The 19,390-nt window shown below is 41.3% G+C and overlaps 1 protein-coding gene across 5 annotated transcripts in view; it reads left to right on the top strand.

Moving 5' to 3' along the window:
- LOC105940396 (citron Rho-interacting kinase) overlaps window positions 1-19,390 on the top strand; it is a 69,861-nt gene that overhangs the window by 32,114 nt on the left and 18,357 nt on the right. For 2 of the 5 annotated variants that reach the window (XM_036144644.1, XM_036144642.1), the window contains exons 16-24: window positions 5,754-5,951; window positions 11,210-11,403; window positions 11,858-11,993; window positions 12,085-12,189; window positions 12,388-12,528; window positions 12,852-12,959; window positions 13,052-13,283; window positions 15,589-15,747; window positions 15,935-15,958. In XM_036144644.1, coding sequence (XP_036000537.1) covers window positions 5,754-5,951; window positions 11,210-11,403; window positions 11,858-11,993; window positions 12,085-12,189; window positions 12,388-12,528; window positions 12,852-12,959; window positions 13,052-13,283; window positions 15,589-15,747; window positions 15,935-15,958 — 1,297 coding nt within the window. Of the gene's footprint in view, window positions 1-5,753; window positions 5,952-11,209; window positions 11,404-11,857; window positions 11,994-12,084; window positions 12,190-12,387; window positions 12,529-12,839; window positions 12,960-13,051; window positions 13,284-15,588; window positions 15,748-15,934; window positions 15,959-19,390 lie in introns of all 5 variants that reach the window. The other 3 variants (XM_036144643.1, XM_021308855.2, XM_036144645.1) reach the window with 3 other exon arrangements.

Raw genomic sequence — 19,390 nt, 5'->3', positions numbered from 1 at the left:
TAGGTTTCTGTCCCAGGGGAGAAAAACATCAGGCACAGCAAATACAGTGAGTCACAGGGAGGTGTATTTATCACCATGTTCGTTAATGTGTGCCTTAGTCTTAGATGGTAAATTATCAGCAGTTCAAGAAGGGAACTGTTCAAGTTCACAGGTGTCATGAGCGGGTCCAGGTGGGGTTAGAGCGTCTTGTTTACAAAACATCTAGGAGAATTTGAGATAGTCAGCTCCAAGGCTATCCATTAGGGCACCAGATTCAATAACAAGGAGATTGTTTTGTGTCAGGCTGACTGTGGAATTTGTGTCAGCCTTCAAGTCTCTGCTGGTCCGTCTTCATGGCAAGTCCCAAACAGCTGAATTTGTTGGACTTTCTGCCATAAATCGAGCTAGAAACTTCCCAGAGGTCGCACCATTCCACCATTCAGTTCAACCCCATCCGGCATGCGATGCTGTGCAAGTCTGACATCCAGCTTTCGGTGTTGTTCACTAATTATCTGAGTCTGGGTGATCACAGCGCGGTTCAAACCCTCACAAACTCCCAGCAGCCGTATTTCTCGATATATCAGGTAACCGCCAGCAGCAATAAGCAGAAATCCTGTTATCATAAATCCAATTATGTACACATCTTCCATGTCCTAGATGGACAAAATAGACACTCCACCTTCCAAGCTCCCCAGGAATCCATGATGTATCCGGCAGCATGTGTCCCTGCTGGACAGCTTGGCTCACCCGCGTCTGGTCTTCTTGTTGAGAAAATGTTATCAATTACATTTAGTGTGTTGTAAATTCACCAGTTCTGGGTGAATTTCCATGTGAATCTAAGCTCTAATGAGGCCTGGCCAGGTCTACAAAGCTTTGAACTCCACACTACTGCAGACATTTTGAATTAGAAAGCTTCCTGGATGGGAAGCAAAACGTCTTCAGAATCAGAACAGAAGTCCAGTTGTTTTATTTTTTAGCCTTTTTTGGATAACTGACAATCTTCACTAATCTTAAATCAAGCAAGGGCAGGAGTTTTGGCAACAGTACACAGGTGAAAGAAGAAAGAGGAGGTTAGAAAACATCTCTTGTATATGTTTTAAAGGACAATTTCTGGTCTGTACAGCAAATCTGACAATAAATAAATCTGTTCAAATAAAGACTCCATTTTCAGTTATGAAATAGTAATAATTATTAATTCCCTGCTTAGTCATATTCAGTAAAAGGTGAAGATCTATCTGCATTTTGCAGGATCAGTTCACAGTAAATGTTAATCACAATCAAGGAAGCTGACACCCACAGCTTCCACAAATCACATTGAGCTTTGTATTCAACAGCATTCAGGAAGCAAATCTCTCAGTGTGACTTACTGCAGTTCTTCAAGATTTTCAATTGATTTGATTGGCAATTGAGTAGAGTAAATATAGATGGATGGCAGATCACGGCTGCATTCCTTACACAGTTTATTTCTTGCCCCGCCTTTTGAATTCAGTTGATATTCTCAGTCCCTTTCCTCAGAGGAGCTGACGCATGAGTCAGTAGAGAGCAGACAGCTAATTTATGTACTCTGCTTCCTTCCCCTGCCTCCTTGAAGTTCTGCACGTTGTACATGTTCCTGTTAGATCTGAGAAAAAGGGTTTTTTAACATCAAGCCTCATCAGCCCCTAACCCTCATTTCTCCAACTGTGCAGTCCTGGCTGATCAAGAAAATGGACTGATGCTAATGAAATCATTGGCCTGTTTCTCCCTCTAAATACTGATTGGTTCAAGCAAGACATCTTGCCAAAGGAAGGAATGCATTATATCTCTAACCCAGATATTTACTTTATGTAATAAAACTACACTGGATTATATCCTGTGAGAGGTGGACAGTTAAATTTAAGTGCTAAAATCAAATGATATAAACATGTCCAAACCCTGTTAGACTCTTTTATCTTGGGTGGAAATAGTAAAAATAAATGTTAATGGTTTTTACAGAGAATAGTTTGGTTAAAAGAAATATAGCAATAGAGAAATATATTGTTCATACAGCTCATCTTCTCTTAGAATTAGAAATTAAGTGGATATTCTCAGCAGATAGCTGCTATGTATTCTGGTTTCATGGACACCAATCTTTACCATTGCACCTAGAACCGGGGGAGCCAAATTACTCAGTTCTTTCACAGACTGCTCTCAAAGATGCCTTAGATAGACTGCAGCTTTAATTATTGGATTGCTTTGCTATGAGGAGGCTGAAGATTGCTCTGGCTGTTAGTCTCTGTTTATTATTTATCTTCCTTTGTTTAGTAACACTAACCAAAAATGCGTTTTGTGTTTGCAAGGAGCATGGCACTCTTAAACTACTATTTTTATGGTCAAAGCAGAATACAGAAGAACTACCATGGACATGTATGTACTGATGTTCAGTCCCACTACAAATATCTGGTTTAGTGTTAAGAGCTCTAAAAATAAGGATGGACATTAATGGATATCAATGAGTCTCAAAGATACATAGTTCAAGAAATTTGTGCAAAACGTTCAGCCTGTTTCAAAATGTGTTTAAGAGAAATGCATAAACTGATTATGCACTTTTAAAGGAACTATCCCTGTTATTGCACAAATTCATAAATTCATACTTGAACTGTAAGCCCCACCCACAACAGTTTTTCCCCATGAGAAACCCTCAACATGCACAAGACCAGGCTCGTGCCTTCTTTGTTTTCTACGTCTCAGATAAATTATATTTTCTTCTGTGAATGGTCAACACTTACATGCGTGCCATGCTCCAAAGGACCTGCTTCTTAGCAAAGGATCAGCACCTTGTTGTGCCATTGGCAGAAAAAACTTGTCCCGGGTTGTTCTCAGTTCGCTGCCTATTCCTACCAAAAAAAAAAAGCCTGCACTCACTCGATCGTGGAATTAATTAGTTATTTGTTATTATCAAATTCTGTCTTTTAACTCACAATACATTGCGTAAAAAGCATTTTTCTTTATAAGACAATAATAAATTCTGGTATTGCTTCTTTAAAGACAAGTAAAATAAATCTACCATTGTGTTCACTGGGTCACATTAACCATGAAAAATGTTGTGACAACGAAGCTACCTGGAACGGAGTCCATCCATCCACCCTGTCTATTTAGCACCGTGGCACTAATTAGATAGGGTAGTTGCCTTGTTGTAGTTGCAGTTGCCTTGCAGCAAGAAGGCCCTGGGTTCAAGTCCTACCCTGGGTCTTTCTGCATGGAGTTTGCATGTTCTCCCTGTGCATTAGTGGGTTCTCTCCAGGTACTCTGGCTTCCTCCCAACAACATGACTGTCAGGTTAATTGGCCTCTCTAAATTCTCCTTAGTGTGCGTATGAATGTTTGTCTGTCTCTGTGATGCCCTGTGATGGACTGGCCACCTGTCCAGGGTGTACCCCGCTTCTCTCCCATTGACAGCTGGAGATAGGCACCAGCACCCCTCGCAACCCCACAGGGGATAGATGTGTTAGAAAATGGATGGATGGATTTTGCTCTTTTTGCCAGATGAGACTTTGGTGCCTTATGTTTGCTTCTGAAATAGAAACCTCTTGAATTGGATCTTGGATAAATCTCACCTATTGAATTTGCAAGTTGCACAACTAGTGGAATTTGCTGGTTCTAGTTTTTGACTAACTATTACTAGCAAAATAAACTCATTATTTTCAAGCCTTCTGTACTCTTCATTCAAACACTGTAAAAACACATTCACCAAGATAGGCTGAACAGCACTGCCTTGTACTAATGGCTTATTAAAACAGGAACTGACAGAGCTATGGATAAACAAGTTATTATCGCAGTTATCATTTTATTTCATACACACAGCAGCTATAGCCTACTGAGTCCTGAGGTTAGAGCTGGCTGGGAACCTCCAAAAACACAATTCATCTGTGGAAGGAAATATCTTTTTATAAATAGATCTCTTTCACTGCTCTGTCTCTTCCAAAAAAAACTTCTGTGATCCTCCAAAAGGGTTGAGTAAACAGAGGCAGAGGCTGAAAAGCCATGAACATGTTTATTACCCCTCAGTGTTATTCAGTCAAGCTTTTGCTATGATGCACAGTTCTTAGTAATTAGGCCAGAGCAGTAAAGCACTGCAACGGCCTGATGTATCTGAAGGAATTCTTCTCTTTCAATATACCGCCTCTTTTAGTGGCTTTTTGGAGGCCAAAACATACATGAAAACTCTTCAAACATTACCCAAATTTCACCCTTGCGTTAAATAGTGGCATTGTGATGGTATTCAAAATGGCCGTGGCTAAACGGTTGCAAAGTCACCCCCTTAAGTGTGATGCGCTTTTTGGTAGGTCCTAGAGATTCAAAATTAGACACAAATTTGGCACAACCAAGAAAAAAAGTCTATTGGAGGAATGCCCTAAAACAAACAGGAAATCCGCCATTTTGGGTAGTTTTTGACATTTGCTCATGTTAAACTTTAAAGAACTTCTTCTGGGGATTTTAAGGTTTCGGCAACAAATTTGCTCCGTATGTAGCTATGCCATGGGCAATAAAAATCATTACATACTTTTATGTAATGCTAGCATTGTGTAGCCTCTCCTAGAAGTTCACAGCAAACGTCTTTACTGGCACCAGGGTCAATTCTTCACCAATGGTGAATGGCTTCTTAGCCTCGGCAATATGGTTAGCCACCAAGTATGGCACTATCAGTTCCTTGGTGGATGTGACTGAGACATCGACTTGACATACAACAAGTGTGAGTCATAGACAGATCTGACCGTTTTTTCAAAAGTAATCGCCCACACTCAGATAATAAATAAAACAAGAACAAAGTCAGTTGTTTCTGTGTGGCCTGGTACCAAATGACCCACAGACCAGCAATGTTTGCATACTGTATATATGCCATGTTGTAGTAAGTCAACGCCGACTGATAAGGGGTAGTTCTTTGTACCGTTACAATATTTATTTTGTTGTAAAGTATATCAATGAAACTATGATGTTTTATTTTACAAATCTAATAATTTTTTCAGACCCTTGAGCTGTGCCAAAGCTGTTAAACTGTTTCGTCCCTTGATATTTGGAGACTTTTTATTTTGGATATAGGTTAAGATGTAGTTCTGGTAAGTGTTTTCACAAACAACTTTGTTCTGAAAATCCTTAATAATTGGTAACAAAACACCTACGTCCAAAGCAAAACAGTAAATGATCCTCACACAAACAGAAAATATTCCTGACTTTTAAAACAAATATCTATGAAAGTTTGGCTGCTGGGAAACAAAGAGTAAAAAAATAAAGTATGGCTCCCACCTGTTAAATGGTTTTGCATATCCAGCTAACCTCTGGGCTCGGAGAAGTCCCTGCTGTTCGGGTTCCTGTTCTTTCTGAATTGCCCCTTTTTCTTTTAATTACTAGTTTCTTAATAATCATCATCCATAAAGACAACCTTCAGTGCCTGGACAGAAGCATTTAAAGGTATCAGCAGACCTGCAATACAGCAGGGGCCACTGAACCTACTGTATATCAGCTTGGACCAATCACCCATGACATTATTTGCCATCATTGTATTGCAAGCCTCTAAAGTCACCTGCACTGACCCATTAGCTGTTTGTAGACACCAGTAGAACAACAAAATCTTGTTCTACTCAACACAACAGTAGTTCAGAGGACAAGAAACCCCCCTTCTTTTTACAGAATCAGTACAATAAAAAGGATCAGGAGATTGCCTTAAAATACATTTCTTTTCCAGAAAAATACTGTATATGCTGTCTTTTTTTCTTTTCTTTTTTTGCTTAAAAAGTAATTTCTCCCATCTCTCTGTAGGTGATCACTGATCTCGAGGAGCAGCTAACCGTGCTGACTCAGGAGAATGCTGAGCTGAACCGGCAGAACTTCTACCTGTCCAAGCAGCTGGATGAGGCCTCTGATGAAAGGGAGGATCGGCTGCACCTCAGCCAGGATGTGGACAGGCTGCGTCATGAGGTGGCTGACCGTGAAATGCACCTCAACAACCAGAAGCAAGTAGGTTTTTTGCAAACAATTGTATTTTTTTTGTGTGTTTTATCAAATTATTGCTTTAAGTTAATTTTTTCCAATTTAAGGACAGATTGAACAACCCGGCAAAACTTAGTTTTAATGTGACCTGCAAATAGCATTTGCTTTGAATGTATTTCATAGGGAAAGTTGGAGTATGTTTCCACCACTTTTGTACAACTACAGACTGAAATTCTTGTCCATCCTTGCCATTCACTCAGATTTTCAATAAGAGGAGGGAGGCTTTTCTGTAAACTTCAGAAAAATACAGTAATTTGTGTTAATTTGTCTAACATTAGAGTTTGTAGTTGTGACATGACAAAGTTTGGAAAAGTTCAGGATATATGAATGATTGTACAATGCACTGTAAAGCAAAGTTTAGGTATGACTGGTTTGCAAACTGGGGGAAAGTAGAACCTGTTGCTGGGAGATTGTTAAGAAAGGTAATTGCATCAGGTAGCAGCAGCACTTGCTGGCAGAGATCATACAAGTACAAATAAACTGACTGGAGGAGTGTGACAATACAAGCGTGGCACTGTTCAAGTAAATGAAAACTCCGTCTGATGGCAGAAGAAGCAGCATACGGATGTGAGAGAAAGAAAAATGTACCCTGCAAAAGGTTGACATGGATCACAACCAGACAAGAAAACAACAGGTTTCCTTTAATTTTCTGTAACACCTCAGATGTGTGACTCCTTTAGCAAGTAAACACACAAACACAACTATCCCATGCCCAGTATTTGAATTTACTGTTTGGCCAACATTATCCAACAATACTCGGATACAGGTTTGGATTTAATTCCGTAAGAATTGTCACAAGTTGTATTATCCGTGTTTAGTGTGAAAACAGTGTTCTGCTGTCCTGGGACTGCGGCAGCCAGTCCTCTGGTTCACAGGGTTAAGAATAAATCAGGCTTAGGAAAGTTTACTGTTATTTTAGGAATTGTTATATGTTTATTCTGGCTGCAGCAGGAGAGGAAAGGAGAGAGAGAGAGAGAGTCAGAGAGAGAGAGAGAGAGAGAGAGAGAGAGAGAGAGAGAGAGAGAGAGCGCTGCCCCTGTGGGAGGATATGTGTGTGGGTGTCCAGCAGCGCTCTCAGCCCTGCTGGTTGTGTAACCGCCGATGGAAGTCATAGACGAGGGACGGGGTGGTGTGTGGGAGGGATGTGTCATCCCCAGCACTCCCAGGTCGTTTCAGCTGTGGAAGCGTTGGACTTCAGAGGGCCGTGGTGTTGCTGCTGCAGCAGCGGAGGCTATATTTGTCTTCAAACTCTTTGTCTAAAGCGATGCGCCGTAAGAGGTGAAACACGGGTCTTTGCGGGCCCTATCAAACGTATGAAACATCCATAAGATTAACGATGCAAACCGGCTTTGCGGTTTCACCGTTTTTTTGGGCTTATTATCGAAAGTGAGGCCAGACGGTTCTCCTTTCAAGTCTGTTGCTGACGATGAATTATTTAGTGCTTAAGGGTGTCGTCAGTTTGCTTGTTTGAACGTTTCAAACTGGATGTTAAAAATAAAAATCTGTATAAACGCATTTTTATTTCATTAATGAAACCTTTATTTAATAGCATTACAATCTCTTGCATACAGTTTCTTTAATTTCTTGTATTACACATTGACTTGTGCTATTCAGGCCTATAGTCCATTCCAAAACGTTGGGCTGAGAAAGCTTTTACCACTTAGTAATGCTGCACCCCTTCTTACAATATTTAAGACGTGGCTTTAGGGATACCAAAAGATGAAAGGTTTTTGCTGTAATACTATCTCATTCTTCCTGGAGACACATCTTACACTCTGATTTTTATCTCTACATCATCTAAGCCTTCAACCAGGGACAGATGTGAAGAGGAAAAAAGTTCTGTACCAGTATTAGCATCTTCCCCAGCAATGCCTTTATAATGGTTCTATCATGCGGGTTATGGTTGTCCTTCATGGATTTTGCTGAAAAAAATGTTTTCTCAAAAGCAGAAAACTCTAAGCTCTTATTGTGAATTTTCTTGAGGCCACCATAGATGTAAAAATGCTTTGCCAAGGGCACTACACAACCTTATACATTTTGGAGTCGCTGCTGAGAAAAGTGGCCATTTCTTTCAAATACCATCTGGGGGACAAACCAACTTAAATTGTCTCCCCTCATCAGACAAGATATGTTTGTGGTGTTAGAAATAAGCACGTCTCTTCTTGAGCTTGAGAAGGACCGTGTATGAATATCTTTTATGGGTGGATGGGTAGACATGCATACGTGTGTGTGTGTGTGGGGGGGGGGGCATGGATGCATCCATGCCATCCTTCATGCACCCGCCCTGTAGCTGGAAACACCATTACCAGTCCTAGATTGCAGCTGCCTAAATTTTTCAGGAAAGTATTTCCATCCTAAAATGCTGCATTATGTATGTTTTATCACATTTCTGTCAGATTGGGATTAATTTCTCTTTAAATAATGCTTCCAATGAAATGCAAGTCAAGAGTAATTGTTGAAAAGTCGTTTTTTTATAGTGTCCTGTCTGGCAATGTGGCAATAAGAATTGTTGTCTTAATGCCAAAAAGAGCCCAACAGATTTTACTTTCACAAGTGGAGCCGTACCGCTTTCGCCATTGTGCTCCGATTGATTTATACTTGCAAGTATTCAATTCCATTAAATTTTATTTATATAACGCCAATTCATGAAACATGTCATCTCAAGGCACTTTACAAAGTCAAGTTCAATCAGATTATACAGATTGGTCAAAAATTTCCTATATAAGGGAACCAGTTGATTGCATCAAAGTCCCGACAAGCAGTATTCACTCCTGGAGAAGCGTAGAGCTACAGGGAGAGTCGTCTGCATTGTACAAGGCTCTGCAGCAATCCCTCATACTGAGCAAGCATGAAGCGACAGTGGAAAGAAAAACTCCCCATTAGCGGGAAGGAAAACCTCCAGCAGAACCAGGCTCAGTATGAACGGTCATCTGCCCCGACCGACTGGAGGTTAGAGAAGACAGAGCAGAGACACAATAAGAGAAACAAAAAAGCACAGAAGCACACATTGATCCAGTAATCTGTTCTACATTAGATGGTAGTAGCGGGTGAGCCGTCTTCTCTGGATGATGTCACAGCGAGCTAACAGAAAAAAAGAGAGAGAGCACAAAAAGTTAAAAGCTGAAATGACGACAAGCAATGCAAAACTGGAGAACAGTAGAACTCAGTAGAGTAAGGAAAATAGACCCTGATGTCCTCCAGTAGCCTAAGCCTATAGCAGCATAACTATAGAGATAGCTCAGGGTAACATGAGCCACTAAAACTATAAGCTTTGTCAAAAAGGAAAGTTTTAAGATTAGTCTTAAAAGTAGACGGGGTGTCTGCCTCACAGACTAAAACTGGGAGTTGGTTCTACAGGAGAGGAGCCTGATAGCTAAAGGATCTGCCTCCCATTCTACTTTTAGAGACTCTAGGAACCACCAGCAGACCTGCAGTCTGAGAGCGAAGTGCTCTGTTAGGAACATACGGGGTAATCAGAGCTCTGATATATGATGGAGCTTGATTATTAAGGGCTTTATACGTTAGAAGAAGAATTTTAAATTCTATTCTTGATTTAACAGGAAGCCAATGAAGGGAAGCTAAAATTGGAGAAATATGATCCCTCTTGTTGATTTTCATCAGAACTCTTGCCGCAGCATTTTGGATCAGCTGAAGACTTCGAACTGCATTTTGTGGACTTCCTGATAGTAAAGAATTACAATAGTCCAGCCTTGAAGTAACAAATGCATGGACTAGTTTTTCAGAATCACTCCTGGACAGAATGTTTCTAATTTTGGCGATATTCCGGAGGTGAAAAAAGGAAACTCTGGAAACCTGTTTAATATGGGATTTAAATGACATGTCTTGGTCAAAAATAACACCGAGAATTTTTACTTTACTACCAGAGGCCAAGTTAATGCCATCCAGATTAAGTGATTGATTAAGAAGTTTATTTTTTGAGGACTCTGGTCCAAAGGTTACAACTTCTGCCTTGTCAGAATTTAAGTGCAGGAAATTTAAAGTCATCCAGCTTTTGATGTAATCAAGACATGCCTGTAGTCGAAGTAATTTATTGGATTCATCAGGATGGATAAATATAGCTGAGTATCATCAGCATAACAGTGGAAATTAATCCCATGCTGTCTGATAGTTTTGCCAATCGGAAGCATATATATAGTAAAGAGAATTGGTCCGAGGACTGAACCCTGTGGTACTCCACAAGTGACCCTGGAGTTTGAAGAAGATTTATTATTAACATGAACAAACTGGAATCTGTCCGATGGATAAGATTTAAAAGTAGCTTTATTATTTATGCAGGGAATATTTCATGTTATATGAACACTAAAACAAGAAGGCAGAAGAGAAAAAAAGGAGAAAAGGTGAAAGAAAGAGGAGAGAAAAGGGAGAGAATGATACGACATCCACAGTCAGGTTCTTCACCTGCAAAGGGAGATTTAAAAAGAAAAGCACAACCAGTCGATAACATATTACAGATACAGTCAAGTAATGTCTTGTTACCATCACTGAAGTATATACAGTATTAATTAATATGACATATATAAAGTGACAGCTGAAGATAATAATAAGGATTTTCTGTATGGAAGTGAGTCTGTAAGTACCCCAAAGTTGTGATTGTTGTGAAGAGCCAAAGACCTGCCCCCCCATAGCAACGAGGCAGATGCCAGTGGAACCAAAACCCCAGATGCCCAAAGGGACATTCAGAGTAAAGGTGCTCAAGATGGGCCAACACAGGAAATCTGCCTCCCCCACCTAAGAAAAGAGGGGAGACTGCCCCAAGGAAACCCCCCAACAGCCACAATACCGAAGCCCATCCCCCCCAGGACAGGGGGAATGGGCTTCACACCTAGTGGAGACCTGAGATGTGAAAGCCATGCAAACTGATTTTTTCCCCAACGTGCTATCATCAAAGTTACCCAGCAAGTAAACTGAGGGGGGAGTTGAAATTTTACAACTTGGGCACTTTGACAAGTCCTAACATATCTGGACCCAGAACCTCTGAATATGTGTAGATAACCATAGTGCATTAATATAATTGTCAGGAGTGTTGCCAGTGCACTGTGGACAGAGATTAGATTGTGCAAAACCCATCTTGAATCATCTTTGACCTGTATAGTGTACTCTGTGAAGGATTTTGTATTGTATTAGTTCAAATATGTTTTTTTTTGTTAAATGTTCATTCATTGTTTGTGTCTTCATACATAATATAATTTTTGTGACGTGAACAGAACCTTGAGACTCTGAAGACCACGTGCACCATGCTGGAGGAACAGGTTGTTGAGCTGGAGAGCCTGAACGATGAACTGCTGGAGAAGGAAAGACAATGGGAAGCCTGGAGGTCAACACTGGAGGAGGAGAAGAACCAGGCTGAGAGGAGGACCAGGGAGGTTCAGAGGCAGCTGGACACTGAGAAACAGAACAGGTGACACTGATATAGACTAAACCCCCGTAAGGATTAGTAATGGAGGCTGTTTACACCCTAGTACAGAAATGATTTTTTAGCTGCTAGACTCTCCTGTACCTGAATAAAAATAAATAAATGAATTGCTCTTCACGTCTCAGTTGATATTGTTATTAGTTCTAACTCCAACCTACACACAATGAAGACACCAAGCATTGGGCATATTCTCTGGGGCCTATTTGAATTTATTTTTGGAGAAAATACAAAATCTGTTTGCACTGAAGGGCAGTGCAAAACACGCTTGGTGCAGTAAAAGTGTATGAAAACACGCTCTGCTGGTCTGTTCCTCTTTAGCATTAAACCCAAGCCCTTACTCAAACAGATTAGTAAATAAAAACAACAGAAGACCTCAGAAATGATGTCTTCAAAGCCTCGTATCACACCATGGAAACAACGCTTTTCTTCTGTGTTTCAGGCTCCGTGCGGAGCAGCGTTGCTCTGAGTCTCGTCAAGCTGTGGAGCAAGCCGTTAAAGAGCACAAAGCTGAGATCCTGGCCCTGCAACAAGCCCTCAAAGACCAGAAACTCAAAGCCGAGGGCCTTGCAGACACTGTATTTATTTTGTCGTTGTAAACAGAGGATTTTTTTGCCTTGTCATTGTTTGCCAGGTTCAACACAAAACCTCATTTCCTGTGTTCCTCAGTTAAATGATTTGGAGAAGAAGCATTCCATGCTGGAGATGAACGCCCGCAGCTTGCAGCAGAAGCTGGAGAGCGAGAGGGATGTGAAGCAGAGACTGCTGGAAGAAGTACGCCGCTTTCCCTGGGTTTCCCTGGATTTCACATGCAAATGTGTTTTGTCCTGCTTTTTTGCTGTGTCTGTCGTTGTCTTTCTGCGTCACGTGGTACCTTAACGATTAATGCCGAGTCCCTGCTAAAAGCCAGTGATTACTAAACGCTCATTGTCCAGATAGTGGCGTGAACAGCTGTTTTTCTCCCCCCCGCAGCAAGAGAAGCTACAGCAGCAGCTGGATGTCCAGAAGACTCATATATTCCGCCTGACCCAGGGGCTGCAGGATGCTTTGGACCAGACCGATTTACTCAAAACAGAGAGGACTGACTTGGAGTACCAGCTGGAGAACATCCAGGTGTGCTTCTACTCGGCATGCACATGTGCAACAGCTAGCATGTAGGGGTGGAAATCAGTACAAATACATAACCGATATGAGAGCCCCCAAACAGCACTGACACATGTATGTAGATGCTGAAGTCAGAGTCAAATCTTTATGTCGTCATTAGTACCCCCCCCCCACCTTTTCCTGTTCTAATCCACAATATTATATAAGCCCCCTGCAAACACGGCACCTTTCCTTCCACCCATCTCCATGTCTCTCTGTCACCCTCTGTGTGAAGTGAAGTACTTGAGGAGAAATTCATGGCAGTAGTGATGTTCACTTAGCTCCACCTGCAGGCGGTATACTCTCATGAGAAGGTGAAAATGGAGGGAACCATCACCCAGCAGACCAAGCTCATAGACTTCCTCCAATCCCAGGCCCACGGAGGCTCCAAGAAGAAGAAAGTAAGACGGATTCACATACGAGGTCCCGCTGTGTGTTCGGAAAACATGAGCAACGATGTGCGCTTTCCCTGTCTCCTCTCTGTGTCTCTCAGGGACTTTTCGGGCGAAGGCGGGAGGACCTGTTAGCTGCCATGGCTGCTCAGGCCCAGGCGCAGGGTCAGAGTCAGGGCCAAGGCCAGGGGTCCCCCGTGCCCCCCATCCAGCCAGTGCCTCTACAGTACAGCGACATGAAGGCTGCGCTGGATAAGGAGCGCTCTCGTTGCTCTGAGCTGGAAGACGCTCTGCAGAAAATGAGAGCAGAGCTGCGATCTCTGAGAGAAGAAGGTGGGCCTGACGTACATTAGTTTACAAATCTGAATGTGCGTGATGGGACTGCCGTGTGGCCCACACATTTCTAGACAAAAAGTCAAAGCAGTATGTGGATTTCCTCTCCATAGTTACAGACTCATCACATAAGTTTGAGACTCATGTGCGATTCATTGTTCAATTGAATGCAGTCTTTTGTGGTCAGCTTGTAGGCGGAAAACAGAAACCAGGTTTTGAGTGGTTATCTGCCAACCGCGCTCTGTCACCTTCCTCTTTTAATCACTTCCTTCCCTATTGGTTGTTATCCTAATTAGAGCCTGTCTGTGCCCCTTCTGGGACCTCTGATGCTCACGCGATCACACTTCTAAGTTCACAGATTAACATTGATGCCAAAAGGTGGTTTAAATTAACTATAACTTAAGTGCCTGAATACTTAAGTTAGAGTTTGTAAAGTTTACTTTATTCCCAATCTCTGGACAAAAGACTTACAGATGTGGGCATATTTGTTGGTAAAGAAGTTTAATAGCCTTAACAGGAATACATCTCATTGCTGTAGCATAATTTCACACTGAACTGTTTAGAAAAATCTAAAAGTTATTTGAGCACACGTATTCAAGGGGGAAAACTATCATGTCAATGAATGATTATTTTTAACTAAATCATTAGTACCTAGCGGGCAATTAAAAATAAATACACCTCAAGCAATTCTTTAAAGGTGCCATGACATCACTGTATAAACCATTTCATGTCGTTGATATTGCTACATTTTGAAATTCGCTAAAGAATTTTATAAAAAAATAAAATAACAGCAGCTTGTTATTTTTTCAGGCCAAATGTCCCTCCTCAGTAAAAGGGTTGGTTGCGGTAATGCTATGAATGATATGCAGCTCTACCTAGCTGACTTCACTCTGATTGGCTACAAACATATTTGGTGACCAGCAAATATAATGTATGATCCGTTGCTGCTGCAATAAAAGTTTTGTTTATTCTAAGGAATTTTACAGATCTTTAAGTGTGGCGCATGTGCATACTGATAAAGATTATTGAATAAATTGGAAACAGTTTTTTTTATTTCAAAATTTTATTTTATTTTCAAAATTTTTAAATTTCAACAAACATCCATCCATTCATCTTCTTCCGCTTAGCCGGGATCGAGTCACCCTAAGTGACTCGATCACTTAGGCAACCTAAGTAGGGAGGCCCAGACGTCCCTCTCCCCAGCCAATTGGGCCAGCTCCTCCGGGGGAACCCCAAGGCGTTCCCAGGCCAGCCGGGAGACATAGTCCCTCCAGCGTGTCCTGGGTCTTCCCCTGGGCCTCCTCCCGGTGGCACTTGCCTGGAACTTCGCCCCAGGGAGCACCAATCCGCCTGTTGATCTTCTGGTCCATCTTTCCCTCATTTGTGTACAAGACCCGAAGATACCCTTTTCAACAAAACAAAGAGAAAAAAACATACACAACAACATAAGATATCCAACAAGGAATTCTATTACAAAAAACAAAGGGAGCTCAAAAAAGGAAATGGAAGAAGTAGTGGCTTATCCAGTCCTGTCCCCGAATTTACATACACCTCCTTAATCAAAATAGAGATTTAAGAAATATATAAAATATTATATATATATATATATATATATATATATATATATATATATATATATATATATATATATATATATATATTGTTGTTTACCTATACATATGCATGTATAGCTGCAGACCTACACATACATCCATGCACGTGCAGATAAATTTGCTAATTTAGTTGAAATTACGTTATACTGTATGTGATTCATTTTATGTACTCCTTATATTTTCTCTTGAATTGTGCAATACGTTTACTTTGCTTAATTTCATCGTCTAAGCCATTCCACAAAATCGCTCCACAAAACGATATGAACATGCTTTTAAGAGTGATGCGAACATATGGTTGTTTTAAATGACATTTTCCCCTGAGGTCATACCTTCCCTCTACATTATTGAACAGATTTAGAATTTTCTTTGGAAGCACATGGTTTATAGCACCTGTGCAGTTTTAAATTGTACCAAATCCGTACGTTTCATAAGTTGTGATTGGAAAAAAAGTTGATTTGTGTGTTCACGACACCAAACATGATGTACCATCATGAGGATTTCATTTACAATAATGAAATCCTCATGATGAAGACTTCAAAACAAAACGTGATGTCTTCAGTTAACTTCACTTCATTTGGAAGGAACTGCTTTATTTTGGTTCGATCAAAAGGAAAAGATTCAATCAACATTTTAGAAATTTTTTAAGGGTCAGTTATGTAATAGAGACGTTCAGCTAATGACTTCTCACGCAGCTCTCCAGTGTAAGGATCACGGCAGCGCCACAAACCCAGCCACAGCAAGGCAGCAGATAATCATGTCTGCCATGGTGAAGTCTCCTGACCATCAGCAGGGCCCCACCAGCCTGGCACCCTCCAACTCAGGACGCAGGAAGGATACTCCAACGCCTGAGGGTGAGTGAAGGACCATCTCCACCGTAAATGGGCTTTTCTCGCGCGGGACATTGCAATGCAGCCTAACAAATAAAACCCTGCCACATGTTGACCCAGCACAAATGCAGTATGATTGAAAGCTAATATCAATAACGTCTGAAAGAATCATTCTCAAAGCTTTCACTATCCTCTTTTACACCCCTTTCAGAGAGAAGGAGGGTCACATTCGAAAGTAAGTCGCCCAAAGTCCTGGTTTCTGCAGTTTGATCTCTTATTTTTGGCCAGATTTTAAAAGCTCTGCACTAGCTGAAACGTCAGGTCGCATCATGTTTGTCAGAGGAGGCCGCAGCAGCTTCGGTGCAAAGCTTTAGAAATCTGTAGCACTTCTTTATTCCAGTTGCTGCTTTTCAGTCTCATTCTCAGTACCTTTCTCTGTTATTTGGGCGTCGACAGTCCCGCCTAGACTTCACACCATACACTGAGATGCACCATGCGATAAACTCTGCAATGCACAAACCATTTGAAACCGCATTCTGAGCTAAAGGGATTATCCAGTCACCACGTTGTCTTACGCCCACCAGTGAAAGGAACACAAAAAAATGAACATTTAGGCATACGCGATTAAATGACTTTCAGGCAAATACCTAATAAACACGACCTGCCCCTGGTAAAGAAAGCTATCTCTGCAACATGATGCAACTACCACTATGGTGCAAGGAGAGGACGGTGAGAAACAGTTCGAGAAGTATAAACGCATTTTGCAAGCCATCGGCATCGTAAGGATTTGAATTGATTTATGTGTTCGTTTCCATGAGAAAAGGGCCTAGGTAGAAGGAAACTGAAGCGAAAGGAGGAGTTTTGGGCTGCTTCAGAATTGCCGTGCCTAAATTCCTGTGGATGCTTTTTTTAAGTTGCTTTTGCTATTTAGATTTTGCTTTTTCAAATTGCCTTTTGGGCTTAAAAAGGCCAAAAAAGGATGGCTTTGCTTGTTTTCTTTTCTTTTCTTAAATGCAGCAATTATTGGAGTCTTTCTGATGGATAAATCACTGGTTGACGTTAGCGTAGACTTTATGATACGGGGTTTGACTGTGTGGACCGTGAATTTCGCCTCTGTCTTTTTTGCTTTGTGTTCAGCTGTCTGTGTCGGTGTTTATTTATACGGGGGAGGGACTGATGAGAAAGCTAACCTCTCATCTCACACCCACACGGGAGCTGTCAGCTGAGAAAATGTACCTGACTGTTAGATTTTCCATGAATTCATAATGACAACGCTTAGCATTTCCAAAACGCAAAGCAATTTCCACTTACTGGGATGTCGAATGACTGTGTCGTCTTTTTGCTTTTCTGGTCACGTGAAAAACCTGCCACCATGAAATATCAGGCCACAGGTTTTCCCTGTGGAGTTCAACATTATACCTTCAACCTGCATTCAGAGTATTGCCGTTTATGTTGCAATAATGCAATGAGAAAAAGATTTAAACTTGAAGGAAATCACCAGAGTAAAGTTCGGTGGTACTGTTTGATTAGGATCCTGTAACTTTGGAGTCATGTCAGTGTTTGAGAATGGAGAAAACAGTTTTACTATGCGTGATAAATGTCAATGATACCATCGCTGTCTTTTTTATCGCAGCTTCTTTTAGAAGCTAGAGAGCAAGGCTGCAAAAAATGAGGATGTGTGATTGAACATTGGTTGGATAGGATATGACAATCTCAGGTGCAATAAAGCCCATTTGTCTCACTCCTCTTTTCTGTCACAACGCTCCCTCCATTTAACCTTGCCATCTAACAGCATATCATCTAAATCACTGAGGACAGCTGGAGAAGTTAGAGTCCATCCGACTGACTAAACACACGTACCGGCTGCCCTGATGAAAATGTGTGAAAACCTTTCAAATCAACTAACCTTTGCAGTAACATCATCTGACACTGAAATATTTAGTTAATTCATACCTTTTTATTGGACTACGTGCGGTTAGTTTGGAAAATCCTGTGTTAAGAAATCATCAGTGATGCGTTTGTTGGCGCCTCTGCTGTTATTTCTTCTTTACAACCTCATTTTGCCAACAGGGGAGGAATTAGCAATTTCCCCTAACATAATCCAAGGTTGGAGCACACAGGGAGTGACCTTTGACAGTCTACCTTTAGGCTTATTTATATTCTCTATTGTCTTCAACTCAGTTTACAGGTTTCCCTTAGTATTCTGGTCTAGAGACCGGGGTCACTAAGAAGAGAAAAAAACATGCGTCAATGTCAGAGCATATTTCTGTGTTGACTTGGTCAAATGATTTGAATCATATACTGCTGGAAGTTCCAATGACCCGACCCATTTTCAGTTTTCCACCACATTTTCATTTAAAATCTCCCTCTAATTCAAAGAGACCAATATGCCGTCCATTCTAACAAGTTTTGAGCAGACACAGTCCCACAGATCGTCCTTCATAGTGGGCATGAGGAGCTTTTCCCCATATTCATTCATGATTTCACAACAAAGCTAGTTAAAGTGTGAGTCTAAACAACTCTTAGTCCCATCTGAAGAAGGAACACAGTTCCAGTTAAAGTTAGAGCTGAATAAACTCCACAGGTTTACATTAGCGATGTAAAAACCTGTAATCCAAACAACAGGTGGGCAGGTAGACAGCATCTAATGGTTGTTATGGAAACCTGGTGATCCTAATATGCCGGTTCTCTAACAGTAATCTTTTTTTTTTTTTTTTTACCTCCCTTACCGTCCTGCTCACCATGCCTGTTGTTGTCCAGCCTGGTGTATTAAAGATATATGCACCTCTGTGTCACGTCAAGCAAAGATCGGGTCATAGATTAATATGTAGACCTTCTCTAGGAACTGATTTGCTGAAAAGTAGAAATGAAACTCCATGCTTTAGTTATATTTGTTATTGATTAGGGATTATTAGCCCACGGTGGTGCAGTTGGTAGCACTGTTGCCTTTCAGCAAGAAGGTCCCCGGTACAAATCCTGGGTCAAATACCAGCCTGGGGTTATGGAGTATGCATGTTTGGGTCCTCTCTGGGCACTCTGGGGTCCTAACACACACTTATAAATGAATGGGTTAGGTCAATGGGTCTGTGTGTGTGTGTGTGTGTGTGTGTGTGTGTGTGTGTGTGTGTGTGTGTGTGTGTGTGTGTGGTTGTCTGTTCTGTTTCCCTGTGATGGACTGGTGACCTGTCCAGGGTTCACCCTGCCTCTCACCCAATGACTTCTGGAGACAGGCACCAGCTGCCCTGCAAGGACAGGCAGGTATGGACAATAGATGGAGGTTGTTGTCCCACCAGTGAGCTTGTTAAAAAAAGAATTTACTAAAATGCAACCCCCACAACCATACACGAACAAATGCTTTCAAATCAAAGGTTAGATTCCCACAACCTTTCATAGCTAAAATATTTTGTTGCAACCATACATAAATGGATGTCAGTAAATGTGGGGGGTATATATTACTGACATGTAGAGCATGACTAGGTGGCAGTCAGTAGCCTAGCACTTTAAGCAGACCTCAGTGATGCTGACACTGATATTGTGATGATGACTGTCCAGTATGGTCTGCTGTCCAAACAAAGACAGCTTCTAATTTCTGAAAGTGCTATTCCATTTCAGTCCACAGATGACACATTTAACCATTTTTATTGGATAGTCATAGACTGGATGACTA

The sequence above is a fragment of the Fundulus heteroclitus genome, chromosome 12 (assembly GCF_011125445.2).
Source record: "Fundulus heteroclitus isolate FHET01 chromosome 12, MU-UCD_Fhet_4.1, whole genome shotgun sequence".
Classification (NCBI taxonomy): Eukaryota; Metazoa; Chordata; class Actinopteri; order Cyprinodontiformes; family Fundulidae; genus Fundulus; species Fundulus heteroclitus.
This window is presented reverse-complemented; position numbering and strand designations above follow the sequence as displayed.